This window comes from Rhineura floridana, chromosome 1 (genome assembly GCF_030035675.1).
Source record: "Rhineura floridana isolate rRhiFlo1 chromosome 1, rRhiFlo1.hap2, whole genome shotgun sequence".
Lineage (NCBI taxonomy): Eukaryota > Metazoa > Chordata > Lepidosauria > Squamata > Rhineuridae > Rhineura > Rhineura floridana.
This window is the reverse complement of record NC_084480.1, coordinates 261,891,807-261,908,751: the sequence shown is the minus strand read 5'-3', so window position 1 is coordinate 261,908,751 and position 16,945 is coordinate 261,891,807. Positions and strand designations below refer to the sequence as shown.

General features: G+C 38.5%; 1 protein-coding gene across 18 annotated transcripts in view; it reads left to right on the top strand.

Annotated features, from left to right (window-relative positions):
- TOX (thymocyte selection associated high mobility group box) overlaps positions 1–16,945 on the top strand; it is a 348,499-nt gene that overhangs the window by 262,422 nt on the left and 69,132 nt on the right. For 15 of the 18 annotated variants that reach the window (XR_009759373.1, XM_061599530.1, XM_061599521.1 and 12 more), the window contains one exon: positions 13,527–13,565. The exons of 2 other annotated variants lie outside the window; for them this stretch is intronic. Coding sequence is in view for 15 of the 16 variants with exons in the window: in XM_061599530.1 (XP_061455514.1) it covers positions 13,527–13,565 (39 nt within the window). In the remaining variant the exon portion in view is untranslated. Of the gene's footprint in view, positions 1–13,002; positions 13,074–13,526; positions 13,566–16,945 lie in introns of those variants that run through there. One more of the 18 variants, XM_061599586.1, reaches the window with a different exon arrangement.

Sequence of the window (16,945 nt, the reverse complement as noted above, 5' to 3'; positions counted from 1 at the left end):
ATTAAAGGAGGACAATACATTCCGGCAGCCCTAAAGGTTTTTAGATCCAAAACTATTTCTCAACTTCTCTACGGGGTACCTTTATGGATTGGCGCCTTCAACCCTTCTGCGGAGGCAGTTCTCTCCTTGTTTCTCAGACAAATTTTTGGCGTTCCCAGGTGCGTTCCTGCGGCGGTCCTTAGGTGGTCCTTAGGTTAGAATCTGGTCTAGTCTCACTTGAGTCTCAAGCGTGGTTGGCCGCCCTAAATTTCTGGTTTAAAATGTCTTATGAAAAATCTACTGGCTATCTCCCTTTACTCTGGGAAGACTCTTTTACCTCGAAATGGGCCCGTACGTTTACAAATTACCTTGCAAGTATTGGCCTCTCAATTGAACATCTGATGTCCCTCGCTCCAGAGACAGTTAAACATTCTATCCGGACTCGTATTAACGATATGGACTTCCAACGCTCCATAACTGCAGCCACCTCGACCTGTTCTCCTATTCACTTTGGTCTGAGCTTTGTGCCTATGCTCAGTGCCCCTTATCTGGAAACTCTTACGATCCCCAAATATCGTCTAGCCTTTACAAAGGCTAGATTTAACTGTCTTATCTCTGCCTTACTTGAAGGGAGATTTAAACGTATCCCGTATGCAAACCGATTATGCCTTTGTGGTGTCAGCGCCATAGAAACTCTCTTTCATGTCATCTTTGAGTGTGCCCTATATGACGATATTCGCTCCAAATTCATAACCCCCATCATAAATAAATACCCCTACAAACCGCTTAACTGTTTACTTTTACATCTCTTGTCAGCAGCTAATAAGGATACTATCTTGTCAGTTGCTAAATATATTTTCGCGGCTCAATCAATTCGGAAGGCATCTATCCCTTCAGAAGCTTCCGCCACCCAACTGTAACTGTTTTCCTTGTTGTTTTATTGTTTTACTGTTTTAACATGACTGCAACTTTGTAACCTTTTATTATAAATGTATGTAGTTTTATTTATAAATGTCTTTTGGTCTATGACTGTATCAATAAAGATTGATTGATTGATTGATTGATACTTTATAGCAAAATATCTGGTTTTAATTACTTTTTTTTTAATAATTTTTATTCAAATTTTTCAAAAGACAAACAAAACAAAGTCAAAAAACATAACAATACAACAACAACAAAAAATAGTTGACTTCCGATTTGTTGCAGATCAGATACATTATAAGTATATAATATACATCAAACCTGTCCCTTAATGTATACATACAGGATCACTTTTCTCCATAGGCTGTCTTAGTTAATCGTCAAATCCCAATATCATCATTTTATTTTGATCTTTCAACAAAAAGTCTAAGAGAGGCATCTGGTTTTAATTACTTGAAGCCAATCAGAACTAGATATGTGGTGGGAGTACAAACTATTTACAATGGATCTGATTGCAGTATGTTTATTGCTGCATGTGTCCACTTGTATCAAATGTTTTTGTGGATGTGGCTGTGCTTATATAACTGCATGGATCAGCATTCTGCATTATTATTTTTGTTTGTTTATATAGTGCCATTCATTATATAGTTCTCTCTCTTTCTCTCTTTTTCCTAATACCAAATAAGCTGTTGGGATTCTGAACCAGTGCCTGGAAGTGGTAAGAAGCTGGATGAGGGTTTTAGCAAACTGAGGTTCAATCCAGACAAAACAGATGTGCTCCTGGTCCAGAGGAAAACAGAGTCTCAAATAGAAACTGTTTTGGATGTAGTTCTACTCTCCATGAAAATTCAGGTTTGTCAGTTTGGGAGTCCTTCTGGATTCACCTTTACATCTGGATGACCAGGTGGCGGCAGTGGCCAGGATTGCCTTTGCCCCTTTTAGACTGGCACACCAGAAGTACTCATTTCTCCCTTATCAATTTTGGATTACTGCAATGCACTCAATATGGTCCTGCCTTTGAAGAATTTTTGGAAGTTGCAGTTAGTCCAGAATTCAGCAACAACGATGTTAGAGGGCAAACACTTACAGAATCACGGTACAGTGTCTGCACTGGCTGCCAATTTGCTTACAGGCACAATTGAATTGTTTAATACCTATAAAGCCCTACATGGTTTGGGCCCAGGATACCTGAGGGATCACCTGCTCCCAAACTATCCTGTCTCCTTTCTGAAACCTTCTCTGTGTCCCACCTATGGTGGAGACATCGTGATGGTAACAAGAGAAAGGGCCTTCTCAGTGACAGCACCAATATTGTGGATGTCCTCCTCCAGCTGTCTTTCGCTGATTGGTAAATACGTGTTTGTTCTAAGTGGCTTTTATTTGGTATGTATCTACTGCAAAGGTCATGTTTTATCTGTGGTCTCTGGCTCTGTATTTTTAATGTATTTTTATATATTCTAAATTACTGTTATTGCATATTATGATTTTAAATTGTTTTAAGCTGCCCCAAGTGGTGTACGGGCACTAGAAGGGTGAGAAATCTTTTTAGATATGTATCAATTAATAAATCTCCAGGCACATGCAATGGCAAGGTAAAAAAGGCAAAATCATTTCAAGGTATGGGAGAGGATTTCAGTTCACTGCACAGTTTTGGAGCAAACATCCCCATTCTGTACCTCCTGGATCATGCTTAGATCAGCACATAGACAAGCAGATTGGATTGTACATTTACAAACTTTTGCAGAGCGTGGTTCTCTCCAGCTTACATTTTTACAAGGTGGTTTTAGTGTTTCTGTTGTTCATTTGTTCTTTCATAAATCTGTTTCTAGCTGATATCTTGCAGCAATTAGAAAGTGCTTTCAATGAGTGCAGCAAGTCAGAAATAATTTTAAAAGAAAAAAAGAACCAGAGAAGCCTTTCTTCAAAAGATTTTTAGACCTGTTAAAAGCATGAACATTTATTGGGATTTTATCTAAATATATCTATCTACACAGACTTTGGATGGAATGGGTTTGCCTACTTACTCATGCGCAAGGGACATGAAGACTGTTCTCTCCATCCTTGGCAGGAGACATTTGTCGTTCCCAGCACTATTCTTAACACACTTGAAAGCAATAAAAAGCCAGATGCTGAGCACAGTGGCATTATGTCTGTTTAAAGCTTTAAAATGTTGGGAGAGGATTGAAAGACCACCTAACCACCTTGTCAAAATGTAAGCATATCCACCCACCTGAAAGTGCTGCGATTTGCTCTGGCACAATCCAGAGTTCACAAAAAGTTCTCCCTGTACCTTCATTATGAAGTCCGGTGAAGGTGGAAAATGGATTCACGCACAGCCCTAGTATTTTTGTCATGTTGTAAAGGGAGAACATGCATAGTGTGAAGAAAGTGAATAGAATGCAGTTTTTTGCCTTCTCTCCGAAGAGTCTTCTGTCATAATAGAAGGGTGTTTGTTTGTGTTTGCCTTCTCTCATAGTACTAAAACCCAGGGTAACATCCAATCAACTTGAATCTTGGGAGATTCGAGACAGATAAAATAAAATCCTTGTTTGTTTGTTTATTATTTTATTTATATCCCTCCCTTTCTCCCAGCAGGAGCCCAGGACGGCAAACAAAAGCACTAAAACACTTTAAAACATCATAAAAACAGACTTTAAAATACATTAAAACAAAACATCTTTAAAAACATTTTTTTTTAAAAGAGCTTTGAAGACATCTTTAAAAAAAGTTTAAAAACATATTGGTTTTAAAAAAAAGTTTAAAAACATATTAAAAAGCGATTCCAACACAGACACAGACTGGGATAAAGTCTCAACTTAAAAGGCTTGTTGAAAGAGGAAGGTCTTCAATAGGCGCTGAAAAGATAATAGAGGTGGTGCCTGCCTAATATTTAAGGGGAGGGAATTCCACAGGGTAGGTGCCGCCACACTAAAGGTCCGTTTCCTATGTTGTGCTGCCACACTTGTTTCATAGAGTCCATAGGAAAACTTAGCTACCATAAGATGTAGTAAATGGCTTTAAAAAGGGTTAGAGAAATTCATGGAAGATAGGCCTAGCCATGTCTACTAGTACTGCCTCCAGCTTCAGAAACAGTGTGTCAGCAAGCACCATTTGCTGGGGAACATGAGTGGGAAGTGCTGTTGTGCTCATGTCCTGCTTGGAGGCTTCCCACAGGCATCTGGTTGGCCATGGTGAGAACTGAATGCTGGACTAGATGGGTTTTTGGTCAAGTCTAGCAGTGCTCTTCTTATGTGAACATGCAAGCATTATTTTGACACAGTGGCATACAGAAAGCCATTCCATGTGGAGTTCAGCAGTCCTGTGGCTATCTTAGTGCGTGGTAGCTGCAGGTGCACACAGCAGCTATAGCATTAAGATGCTTATTACTTAAACTTATTTTTGCAGAAAAGGGAAAAGGAGGCAGAAGGATTGTCTTTTGTAGACTGCTCCATAGACAACCCTGTAGACAGGGTGAGGCAAATGGTGCACTGCCCCCCCGAGCTGTACTCCCCCCCACTAGGATTTTAATTTGTTTTGGAAAATGTAGCTTTTTAATTTGTGACATGACAGACAATGAATCATTTAAAGAATCATAGGTTGTTTTAAGAACAGGATCAATTTAAGAATAGGATCCTCTGAAAAATTCAGTGAATAAGACAGGGTTACTGCATTACAAAAACCTCATCTGGAAGAGCTCTGAAAGTCTGCTCACCTGAGACTTTCCCTGACTGAGGGTGGATTTTTCATGATTACAATCAACCTATAATTATTTAACTGATCCTGAAGAAAAACGCCTATATAGTAATATAACCCTTGAAGAGTTAAATATTAGAACTTTGTATTATGGGCTAGAGTTATACTTCACTGCTTGAACTTTCCTTTGCTCTTCTTTTCAGTTTCTGTTGTGTTCTCTACCTAGCCAGAAATAAAGAAGCATGTTTACCTGCAATAAGAAGTAAGAGTTTGTTTATTCTGCAGTTATTATGATGAGTAGAGCAGGATTGGGTGCTTATTGCTGAAGGCTGAAATAAAGAGATAACTTAAAGTGATCTGAAAAAATATCTACCCTAAGTTGCCCTTTGCTCTTTCACAGAACTCACTATACTCACAATCAACGTAGCATTTTTCTTCTTTTTCTTGAGTACTTGATGGCAAAGGATGGAAATAGCCCTAGAGGAATAAAAACATTGTTGTGTATACCATGGTTAGCTGGCTGGCTGGCCCCCTAGGCTGTGACTCAGGCCTAATATCTGATGTTCCCCATATGTGCAGCTCAGCATGAAGCTTTTTCACAGTTTCTGGGCAGAAAAATCAACCCAGCAACCAGTAACAGAAAAAACCAATTGCTTAGTTAGTCCTATATATAGCAACCAGTAAAAAGTTTTCCCTTGAGTGTCCAACCAGAAGGAAAATCAAAAGGTCATTTTCTCTCTCTCTGAAAAAGTATATTGTGAACCTATAATTCAAAAAGTTTTCTTGCCTGTTCATCATGTGCACTTTTATACATTTACAAAAGGAAGTCTGTTATGCAGACTTTTGCAAAGTGAAGGGCTCATTCTTGTTGACTTCAACAAGAAAATTATGCATATTGTTCTCAGCACCACTGTCCTTAAATGCATGACTATGGTAGCACTATAATGTGCTCTTGCTCTGTTTCTAAATCTGGGGGGCGGGGTGGGGTTTATTAAAATTGATATTTTGGGGGGGGAAGAAGCTTCACACTAGTTTTTAACTTACAGTATAAACTATTTTGTTTGTTTTACACCATTTGATATCCTCTTGTTCACTGTATCCTTAACATCCTTTTTTCTTCAGAAACAAAAAATATGCCAGTCATTTAATTCCTGGTGTTCATACTAAATTTTCAGTTAACTTGACTTTTACATAGTCCATTATCAAAGTTAACACACTCCCTGCATGAAGGAGGAGCAAGGGAGAAAGTCACTGCCTTTCTCTTCCCATGGCCTGGCCCTCATGTCCTCTCCACCAAAGAGTGAGGGGTAGGGATTGGCTGGAGCTATGCACCTCCCCCCATTATGTATATCAGACCTATTGTGTCTTCATAATAACGTGTGGATTACTCTTCTGCAGCTCCGACCTTTTGAGATAAGTGAAATTAAATATTACTTTTTTGTTATATCTGTTTCACAACTACAAAAGCTTTACTTATACTATCTTACCATCCATTATTTGAAGGAAATAGCAGAATGATACAACTTCAAAAAGGATTGAAAGTTGGGAAATAGAAAAGAAAAATAATTTGGCTTCTTAATCAGTATGCAGTTCAATGAAGTTCAGTGAAATTAGACTTTTGATTTATAACATGAAGAGCAAGATCAGATTTGGCAAGTGTTTGCAAGTTAATTAGCCTGTGCTACAATTTCACAGATGTTGTGGGGGAAAGCAACCTGCAGTTATATAATATGTACACAAAATGCTGCAAAATGTTTGTGGCAGGCTAGAGTAATTTTGAAGCTAATTCATTGTTGCAGGGTGAAGTGGCAAATTGAGCATCAGACTGAAAGATTCCTAGAACATGTAAAGCTATCTTTTAGTGAGTCAGGTACTGATCTATCTAGCACAGCATTGATGGTCAGTACCTTTCCAAGTCTTCAGCAGATGTCTTTCCCATTAGTGCTACCATCTTGAAATTCTATAACTGTCAGAGACTGACAGTTATATATTCTGTGACCCTTCTTCAGGAAAATGAAAACTTCCTAATTTTACCAAGCAATTGTGGAGATTTTAATAACAATTGTCAACTTGCTATCCCCAAAGTCACTATTAAAATCTGTAGAGATTTATAATGTAGATGTGTTACTCCTGTTTGATCTCTCAGCGGCTTTTGATACCATTGACCATGGTATCCTTCTGGGCCAACTTGGTGAGATGGGTATTGGAGGCACTGTTTTACAGTGGTTCCGATCCTGTCTCCAAGGTTGTCTTTCAGCCCCCTGGAAGTTGTGTTGTGGGGTGCCACAGGGTACCATCTTGTCCCCCATGCTGTTTAACATCGATAGGAAGCCCTTGGGAGTGGTCATCAGGAGATTTGGAGCAAGATGTCAGCAGTACGCTGACAATACCCATCTCTATTTCTCTGTAACATCTGAATCAGGAGAGGCTGTGCAAGCCCTGGACCACTGCCTGGCCTCGGTGGTGGGCTGGATGAGGGCCAACAAACTGAGTCTGAATCCTAGCAAGACGAAGGCACTGTGGGTTGGTGGTTCCCAAGTTCAGATAATTGGTCAGTTGCCTGCTTTGGATGGGGTTGTACTCCCTCTGAAAGAACAGGTCTATAGTCTGGGGGTGCTCCTGGATCCATCTTTATCGCTAGAGGCCCACGTGACCTCAGTGGCCAGGAGTGCCTTTTACCAGCTTTGGCTGGTAAGACAGCTGTGGTCGTTTCTGGACCGGGATAGCCTGACCACTGTTGTGCATGCACCAGTAACCTCCAGGCTGGATTACTGTAATGCACTGTATGTGGGGCTGCCCTTGAGGTTGGTCCAGAAGCTGCAGCTGATGCAAAATGCTTCGGCAAGACTGCTCACTGGGGCAGGGTATCGCTGACATGCCACCCTGCTGCTGAAAGAATTGCACTGGGTGCCTATTTGCTACTGGGCCAAGTTCAAGGTTCTAGACTTGCTGTACAAAGCCCTATACAGCTTGGTACCAGGATACCTGAAAGACTTTCTTATCCCTTATATACCCAGTCGGTCACTGCTCTCTGCAGGTGAGGGCCTACTCCAGATATCATCTTATCAGGAGGTCTGTTCCACACAACATAGGAAACGGATCTTTAGTGAGGCGGCACCTGCCTTTTGGAATTCCCTCCCCTTAAATATTAGACAGGCTGTTATCTTTTCGGCTCTTTTTGAAGACCTTCCTCTTTCAACAAGCCTTTTCAGTTGAGACCTTATCCTAGTCTGCGTCTGTGTTGGAATTGCTTTTTAATATGTTTTTAAACTTTTTTTAAAAAAAAAAACCAATATGTTTTTAAACTTTTTATGTCTTGGAAACTTTAAAGAAATGTTTTTAAATATGTTTTGTTTTAATATATTTTAAAGTCTGTTTTTATGATGTTTTAAAGTGTTTTTAGTGCTTTTGTTTGTCATCCTCAGCTCCAGTTGGGAGGAAGGGCGGGATAGAAATCAAATAATAAAATAAAAATAAATAAATGTGATAGCTTCTTGCTGAACTAACAACTTTTTTTTAATGACATAGAATTGCAGAGTTCAGGAGGGTTCAAGGGTCCAGCATCTGAGTTAAGGTCAAGTTTCCTGCCTTACTTTTGTTGCACTGAAAAAAACAGATTTATTCTTTCTTGTGGCTGTTAGGAACAGAAGGTAAAACTGAGGATGTAGGAAAATACCAGCCACTGAAGGTACCCATTCTTCCTGTAACCAGTCCTTTTCCCCCTGTGACCAATCCTTTTCCTTCTAAAGAACTGCCAGGAATTCTCAAGATCCACATTACAAAACTAGCTCAATTTGTTATGGAAAGCTCATAGAGCTCCAACTGCAATGAGAATCCTGAGGAGGTCTATGTCAGCCTTTCCCAACTTAGCACTCCTGACTGGTCTGCTGATCTGCCAAAATTTGAATGGATTGTGATCCACAAGCAGATCCCATCCCTAATGCAGAGTGACCAAGTTATATTAAATTCACTAATTGGCAAAAAAAAAAATAGGAACAGTAGTAACACAGGAAAGAAGCAAAGTCAGAAGAACACCAACAAATATACAAAATATTCTCCCATCTCTGTAGATGGCAGGTGTTGCCACCACTCACCATATGCTCAGAGGCACATGTTACCAAATTGATCCAAGCTACACAGGAAGTGAATTGGACTATAAAAGACCAATCCAAATTGTGTTTGTATTTTTACAAATTTGTAGGGCAGTCCAGTATCTCAGAGAAGAGGTCAGGTCTTTTGCTCCCCTGGTGCATTCACTATAGCTGCCCAATTTCCCTACTTTTTAAAGTTTGATAAAAATATCTGTTGGCTACAGGTACATTCTTAAACTGCAAGGGTTTTTTTTGCCTATTAGTGAATTTCTCTGCTTTGTAATCCAGGAGATAAGAAATGGGATCCTGTGCAAGTTTGCTGAGAATGGATCGATCATTTTCATGCTTACTGAATTCAGTGGAATTTACTCCCCTGCAATCATGCTTTGGATAGGTGAAACTGACCACATGGGGGGGGAGGAAGGGTGAAGAGAGGAAGAAGGGCGGGGGGGAGGAGAAGGGAGCAGAGCGAGGGGAGGGGAGGGCAGGTTTGATCGTTTGCATACTTATTGAGTTCAGTGGGATTTACCCCTGTTCAATCATGCTTAGGATAGGTGAAACTGATTATGGAGGAGGAGGGGAAAGGAGGGGGAGAGGATTAGAAGAAAATGGGAATGGGGAGGGAGGGGTGAGGGAAGGGGAGGGGAGGGAGGGGATAGGAAGGAGGAGGAGGGAAGGGTAGGTTTGATCATTTGCATGCTTTTTGAGTTCAGTGGGATTTACTCCTGTACAATCATGCGCTCTCTGTCGTGGCTGTATAATTTATACCAAACAAAAGTACCTTTATTTCCTTGTCAGGGTCTATCAATGAGAATTTGTGGAGAATATTGGTATATCTTGTTGATAGTTCAGACCTACATGGGGTGGTGGAGTTAGCTAGACATTGCTAGCTGTGAACAAATTGTTCTGGCAATGCCATTTGCTCATTAGTGATTATGAGTCTTGAAAGGGATTTTTCTCTCCCTTGTATCCAAAACTGGCTCAAAGAGTCACTGATTTATTGATTTATTTATTTATTTCATATTTATTGAGGTATGAGTCTGCATTGGAAGCTTAATCCAAAGCTTTAGTCTCACATAATGAATAAGTAATTTGTGTTTGGCATTGTGTATTGATTTTTGTCTATTATGTAACTAATAGCTGTTTTTTATTTTAATAATGCAGATCTTTCAGTGGTTCATTCTGAAATCAATCCTTTTCACATTGGCCTACTCTCCTGCTCCAAACTACTTGCCTTTTATTCTCTCTTTGTTTTGTTCCCGTGACTGAAGCTTGGAATCATTTTACTCTGTAACCTCTTCCTTTTCCAGCCCTTCTGTCACTGACAGTAACCTAATATCACTTTAAAATTAAAGGAATTACATATTTTACCAAATTGATGTGGGTAGAATATTTCTGCTATATTTTTGTTAAGATTTCTCTAGTTGTCATTCACGGGCCTATGCAGTACATATAAAGAGAAGTGGTTAATTTTACAGTGGTTGATTTTACTGTGTAGGGTGCAAGAGAATGTAGAAAGAGCTATAAAACTGGTTTCAAAATGATACTTACTTGATCTTTCTGAGATATTCTGTCATTTCTGAAATGTCAGCCAGATTATGACAATGATTATGATTAATAATACTAATCTCTGTTTGCCTTATAATGTTTTAAAAATATTTGGAAAAAGCAAATGAGTATGAAATAGCCTCATATCTTTATATCCTCTTGTTTAATGAGATGTGCAATGATTCCCCTCTGTACTTTGAAGACTTTGTGTCCATTTCTTTTCCAAATACTGCAAAATCAAATCATTACGTTCCCCCGTTTTTAAATATACAGTGCTTGAGGTGGCATGCTGCAGTCACATAATTATCCTGCAGATGTTAAGAAGACAAAGTTGTAAATAATACAATAGAGGAGAAAGAGAGACTTATTAGCATATCATTAAGCCACTTTAGTCCCCAGAGCAAAACCCATTTTTCATCACTTACTAGAAGTGTCTTGCCTTATAATTTTACATATATGAAATTGACAAAGGCACAACATTTGAATGTGAAGCTGGGTGTTTTGTTCATTTTGCCATGAAGACATAGCCAGAATATTTATATTGCTCCTATTCTTCTCAGTAACAGCACAATCCTATGCATATCTATACAGAAGTAACTCCCACTGAGTTTAGTGGGAGTTACTACTAGGTAAGCAGGTATAGGATTGCAGATTAAGACATTTATAGATTTGTTATGTCTCATAATTATTTGGCTATTGTTTTCCATTAATAATTCAGGGAAGAGATTGAATGGAATCAGTATGTTTTTCATCCAAAAGTGTGGTAGGGTTTAAATTTTGTGGGGTTTTAGGTTACATGTGGCAATAATTGTAATTAACTGGAATTAGATATAGGCCCCTCAGTGAAAGGTGACAATTTGAGGAGTCTTACAGTGCTAATAATTTCCCATGACCTGACTGGACAGTGGAATTTTGATGAATGAAATCAGCAGTGCCCCTAAACTGGCTCATTTCAAAACCAAGCTTCAGTTGTTAGGCTATTCAGCTTTAAATCATTTGATCACTTGCCTAAAAGGAAAGAAAATTGGTGAGGCATAGGTTTTCCTGTACTTAAGTATTTAATGAAATGCATCTGAGATACCCTTCATACTATATAGCAGGAGCTTCAGAGCTACTCTTTATGACTTTAATCCATACTCTTGTGATAACATTTAAAGGGCTGGCACTATGTGGGCAGGATCAAGGTCCTTCCCATCTCATCATCATCTTGATCCTTAGGGTATGATGTGTCGAGTGGGTCTGCAAGGTTGGTTCCTCTAACACAGTCCCAGGTCTGAAATGAAGGCATGGACAATTATCTCCCCCACTGCAGTTCTAACATATAAAGGCCACTTGATTTGGTGGCATAATCCATTTCAATTTGCTGCTGGCTCAGAATTTCCATGAAATTGATTTTAAATAGATGAAATAAGTATTTTTTCACCTGTGTAAGTTATAATTAATTTTGTAAAGTGTTGATGAAGACAAGTATGCTACTATGTAGGCTCACATACTGTATTCACATCCCTGCTTTCATGTTAACTTAAACCTGCCATTAGGTGCACTGAAAAAGGGTGGGTTATTTTGTAAAAAAGATTCACCATTATTTTTCCAAAATGATTTGTAATTAAGCATTTTATTGTTTTCTGAGAGGGTCCAAATGAGTAGACCCTGTAAGGTCAAACTAAAATAAAAGCATTTGTCCAAATTAAAATGGAAACATGCATGAAGTATATCCTAAGTGAACATGTATGCTCTTTTAATAACACTTTTGTTATCTTCAGCGTGCAGGCCAGACTTTTAATTATGATCTTTTTTTATATCAAAGAAAACCATGTATTTGGGATTAAAAACCTATTTCTTTAACTAGTCAAGTTAAAAGCTGTGGCTTGATACATTCCAGACTACAACTTTTATAAAAACCAGAAAACCTTTCTAATAACACTTTTCTAATTTAATGGTTCAGTGCACAGTCAGTAAAGATTTAAATAATTCAGAAAGAAAGCCTATTCTCTTCCTTTATTGGAAGTTTGAGTCAGGCAAATTCTTTGACATTTAATAGGTTTTAACCCTTTTAATAACTTCTTATAATGAATTTTATTGGAGGTTGTTTTAAATAAAGGGTTATTATATGAGAGTGAATAGCAGTCAGTGAGTTTTTTATGATTAGTTTTGAGACTTTGGACCTGTGTGACTCAAAAGGTTATTAACACATCAAGTAAAGGAGAATGTTAATATTCACAAAATTAAGTGTGTAGCAAGAAATATTACGCTAGTACATTTGTGTCATTACATGATCATGCTTTTAAAATCTGCTGTTAACATTTGAGTGTTTAATTATTTTAAAGAAGCTTAAGGTCACTTACAAGAGCTGATATGGTGGAAGACAACTTAAGTTAGTGTCCTTCATGAGGGCATTACCCAATGTTAATAGCTGAAACCAATAATTGCATTTTATTTTTTCTTGTTTTTTATTACTCTGAAATTGATTTTAAGTCTTATGATTTTCGTTACTTAACAATAAGATTAGCTACTCTTCGAATGAGAAATTAGAATTTTACTTTGATTCTAATCTCAAAATGACAAGGAGAATATTTAAATTACATATGTTGTAAAACAAAATGTACATTTATTACTTAAACATTTTTCTTTGTAGGAGACACAAAATCTTTTAACATGCAAACATTTTTTAAAATGTAAATGTATGACCTTTCCTATATTTGATTGTATTTTGCATCTGTCATGTACTTTTCTGCTATCTTTCTTTTGAATTTGTCTGTTGCAGTCCCTCCACAAATTCCATGGCCAAATTGCTAAATACAGTCCCAGATTCCAGTCATTCCAACTATAATGCACAGGAAGGTTTGTGATTATCCTTCAAAACAATATGAGATTGATAAAGGAGAACTGTTGATCTAGAAAAAAGTTCAAACTTTGGGTGAAAGCATGATATTCCTAGACCTGTGCAAGTTCCTGTGTTGAATTCAGCCCAAACGTACATATTCCTCTGGGTCAAGCTCTGAGGGGGAAAGCTCCTGGTTCTGCATATTTCAGTACTGAAAAGCTAGCTCCCCTGTGTTGTTACTAAGAACTTCCCGACTACATCCTGCCATTAGGAACACAGATTTACACTTTTAAAATTTTTCTTCTATAAAAAAACTTAATAAAGAATGAACAAATGGATAATTGAAGGAATGTCCATGTAGCAATTACAATTTTTAAAAGATGAATAGCCCACTAGAAGCACATAGGGAGGGCGAGACTAAGGACTGAGACAGTGTTTGATTTACTGATATGCATGTCTTTCAATTTCAGCTGCGAAACTGGACTAACATGGCAGCTGAAGAATTTGCTGTGAGCTCTGTTTTTATATTACATCTGCCTTTTCCCTTGCTCATAGTATTGCGGTTAATTTTAATATTTCTTAAGATAGTATGTAAAATGGGGTGAGCAACCTGTGGCCCTAAGCCTTATTTTCAATTCAACAGCCCTCTGCAAGTGGTTGGCTCAGACCTCTGGCAAGAGCCATTTGTCCCTCTCCTGACAGCCACTGGGTGGAGACAAAGAGTTAGAATGAAAATGGGGATATCAGAAAAAGAGAGAGAACCCTCTAGTCACATTACCTCTGTTCTGCTGTGGTGCCTCCTCATTTCCCGCCCTGCTTCGATCTCTGTTAATTTAGGTTGTGCATTTGTTTTGCTTGATCTGCATTGTGTGATTTTCTTAATAAAGATTTTAAATTAGAGAGAGAGAGAGAGAGATGTGGCTCTGCCCACTTTTAGCTCTGGTCCCACCCACAGCTGGTTTTGGCCCCACCCACAATCCTGATGGCATTGCTCTCAGCTTCTTTAACACTCTCAATCCCCCTCACCACAATAAGGTGTGCTTCCTAGAGGGGTTTTTTATAATAAGATGTGTGTGATGACAATCTTAGCCAAATATAGTATACGATATTTGAAATCTTTTGCAAAAAAGACAAATAATTGAGGTTTAGAACAAATTAAACCAGAACTATCACTAGAAGCTAAAATAATGAAACTGAGGTTATCATAATTTAGACACATAATGAGAAGACATGATTTACTAGAAAAGACAATAATACTGGGAAAAACAGAAGGGAGTAGAAAAAGAGGAAGACCAAACAAGAGATGGATTGATTCCCTAAAGAAAGCCACAGACCTGAACTTAGAAGATCTAAACAGGGTGGGGTTTTTTGTGGCCATGGTATCTGCAAAACTCTCCTCCAACACTGCATTTCAAATGAGTTTTTTGTTTTATCCACTTTTTTCACTGTCCAACTTTCACATCCATACATAGACATTTGGAATACCATGGTCTGAATGATCCTGACTTTGGTGTTCAGTGACACATCTTTGCATTTTAGGATCTTTTCTTGTTCTCTCATAGCTGCCCTCCCCAGTCCTAGCCTTCTTCTGATATCTTGACTATTGTCTCCATTTTGGTTAATGACTGCGCCAAAGTATTGATAATCCTTGACAATCCTTGACAAGTTCAATGTCCTCATTATCAACTTTGAAGTTACATAAATCTTCTGTTGTCATTACTTTAGTCTTCTTGACATTCAGCTGTAGTCCTGCTTTTGTGCTTTCCTCTTTAACTTTCAACAGCATTCATTTCAGATCGTTATTGTTTTCTACTAGTAGTACAGTATTGTCTGCATATCTTTATTGATATTTCTCCCTCCAGTTTTTACACCACCTTCATCTTGGTCCAATCCCGCTTTCCATATGATATGATAAAATACACCCTGTCTCACATCCTTTCCCATGGGGAACCAGTCGGTTTCTCCATATTCTGTCCTTATAGTAGCCTCTTGTCCAGAGTATAGGTTGCTCATCAGGACAATCAGATGCTGTGGCACCCCCATTTCTTTTAAAGCATTCTGTAGTTTTTCATGATCTACACAGTCAAAGGCTTTGCTGTAATCTATAAAGCACAAGGTGATTTTCTTCTGAAATTCCTTGCTCTGTTCCATTATCCAATGTATGTTTGCAATATGATCTCTGGTGCCTCTTCCCTTTCTAAATCCAGCTTGGATGTCTGGCATTTTTCGTTCCATATGCAATAAGAGCCTTTGTTGTAGAATCTTGGAGCATTACTTTACTTGCATGGGATATTAAGGCAATAGTTCAATAATTACTGCATTCCCTGGGATCCCCTTCCTTTGGAATTGGGATGTATATTGAGCGCTTCCAGTCTGTGGGCCATTGTTTAGTTTTCCATATTTGTTGAGAAATTTTTTGTCAAAATTTGGACAGATTCTGGCTCAGTAACTTGTAGCAACTCTATTGGTATGCCATCTATTCCTGCTTATTTGTTTCTTCCAAGTATTTTAAGTGCAGGTTTTACCTCACATTCTAAAATTTCTGGTTCTTCTTCATACAGTTCTTCCATGAATGAATCTAGCATCCTTGTGTCTCTTTTATGTAATTCTTCAGTGTATTGCTTCCATCTTCCTTTTATTTTATCTCGGTCATTCAGTGTGTTCCCCTGTTGATTATTCATCATCCCTATTCATAGTGTAAATGTCTCTGATTTCTCTAATCTTTTGGGAAAGGGCTCTTGTTCTACCTTTTTATTATCCTCCTCTATTTCTGTACAATAATTATTGTAGTAGTTCTCTTTATCCCTACGTACTAGTCGCTGTATTTTTGCATTTAGGGTTCTAAGGCTGCTTTAATAGCTAATGCCCTTAAAGCTATAGTTATCCATAATTAATTCTTATTTGAAAGGTACCCTCATGTAGCTCCATGCTTTCCTACTTATTCAGTCAGTTTATCCAACTGGAACAACTGGTTGGACAACTCAGTGGTAGACTGCACGCTTTGCAGTAAAAGGTCCCAGGTTCAATTTCTGGCATCTCCAGGTAGGACTTGAAGCCTGGAGAGCTGCTGCCAGTCAGTGTAGACAATACTGAACTAGATAATCCAACTCAGGGTAAGATAATTTCCTGCACTACTGTAAATTAAGGCCCTCTGACTGCAGCCCCAAAATTCTGCCATAGAAAATTACTGTTTATGTGTATTTCTTTCCCAGCTTGATCACATCTCAGCAGTAGTAGGATAAAACCTTTCAGCAAACCGCCTCAACAGCTGCCTCACTTATATTTTACCCACTTACACCATATGGTCTTCCTCTATACTCCTTGCATATGCACATTAACTCTTCCTTCTAGTTAACTGTGGGGTAGTGTTTTATCTGCACGGATACCAACCATGGTCATTTTTTTAACTGGGGTTTGTAAACAAGCTTCTAGCTCTAGAAATGTCAGGTAACAACACTTTTGGAGGGGTATATATATGCACAATCTAGTTCAGGCTGAAAGAGGTTCCCACCGTGGAAGGCCACATTCCCTTCTAGGCAATCCTCTAGACTTGTTTCTACACACACACATCTGTCTCTATCCTTCATTCCGGCAAGCAAAAAGCATTGTCAAGGGCACATTCAAGCACTAAACGAGGGTGCAAAACAGAGCCAATGAGAAGTGTTGCCTGAGAGGAAGAGGTGTGGCTGGGGAGGGGGCCAGATAAAGATGCCAGGTAAAGACACACTTAGTCACGGGCCTGAGGTTCCACATCCATTCGCTACCTATACTGTTTTGCAATTGCAAGAAATAGGGTATGGGGGTATTAAGATATAGATTATTATTTCAGTTTTAACAAAATGCAGCTCTAGTTTTGCCTCATTTTAATACAAAAAAAATGCTATGATAT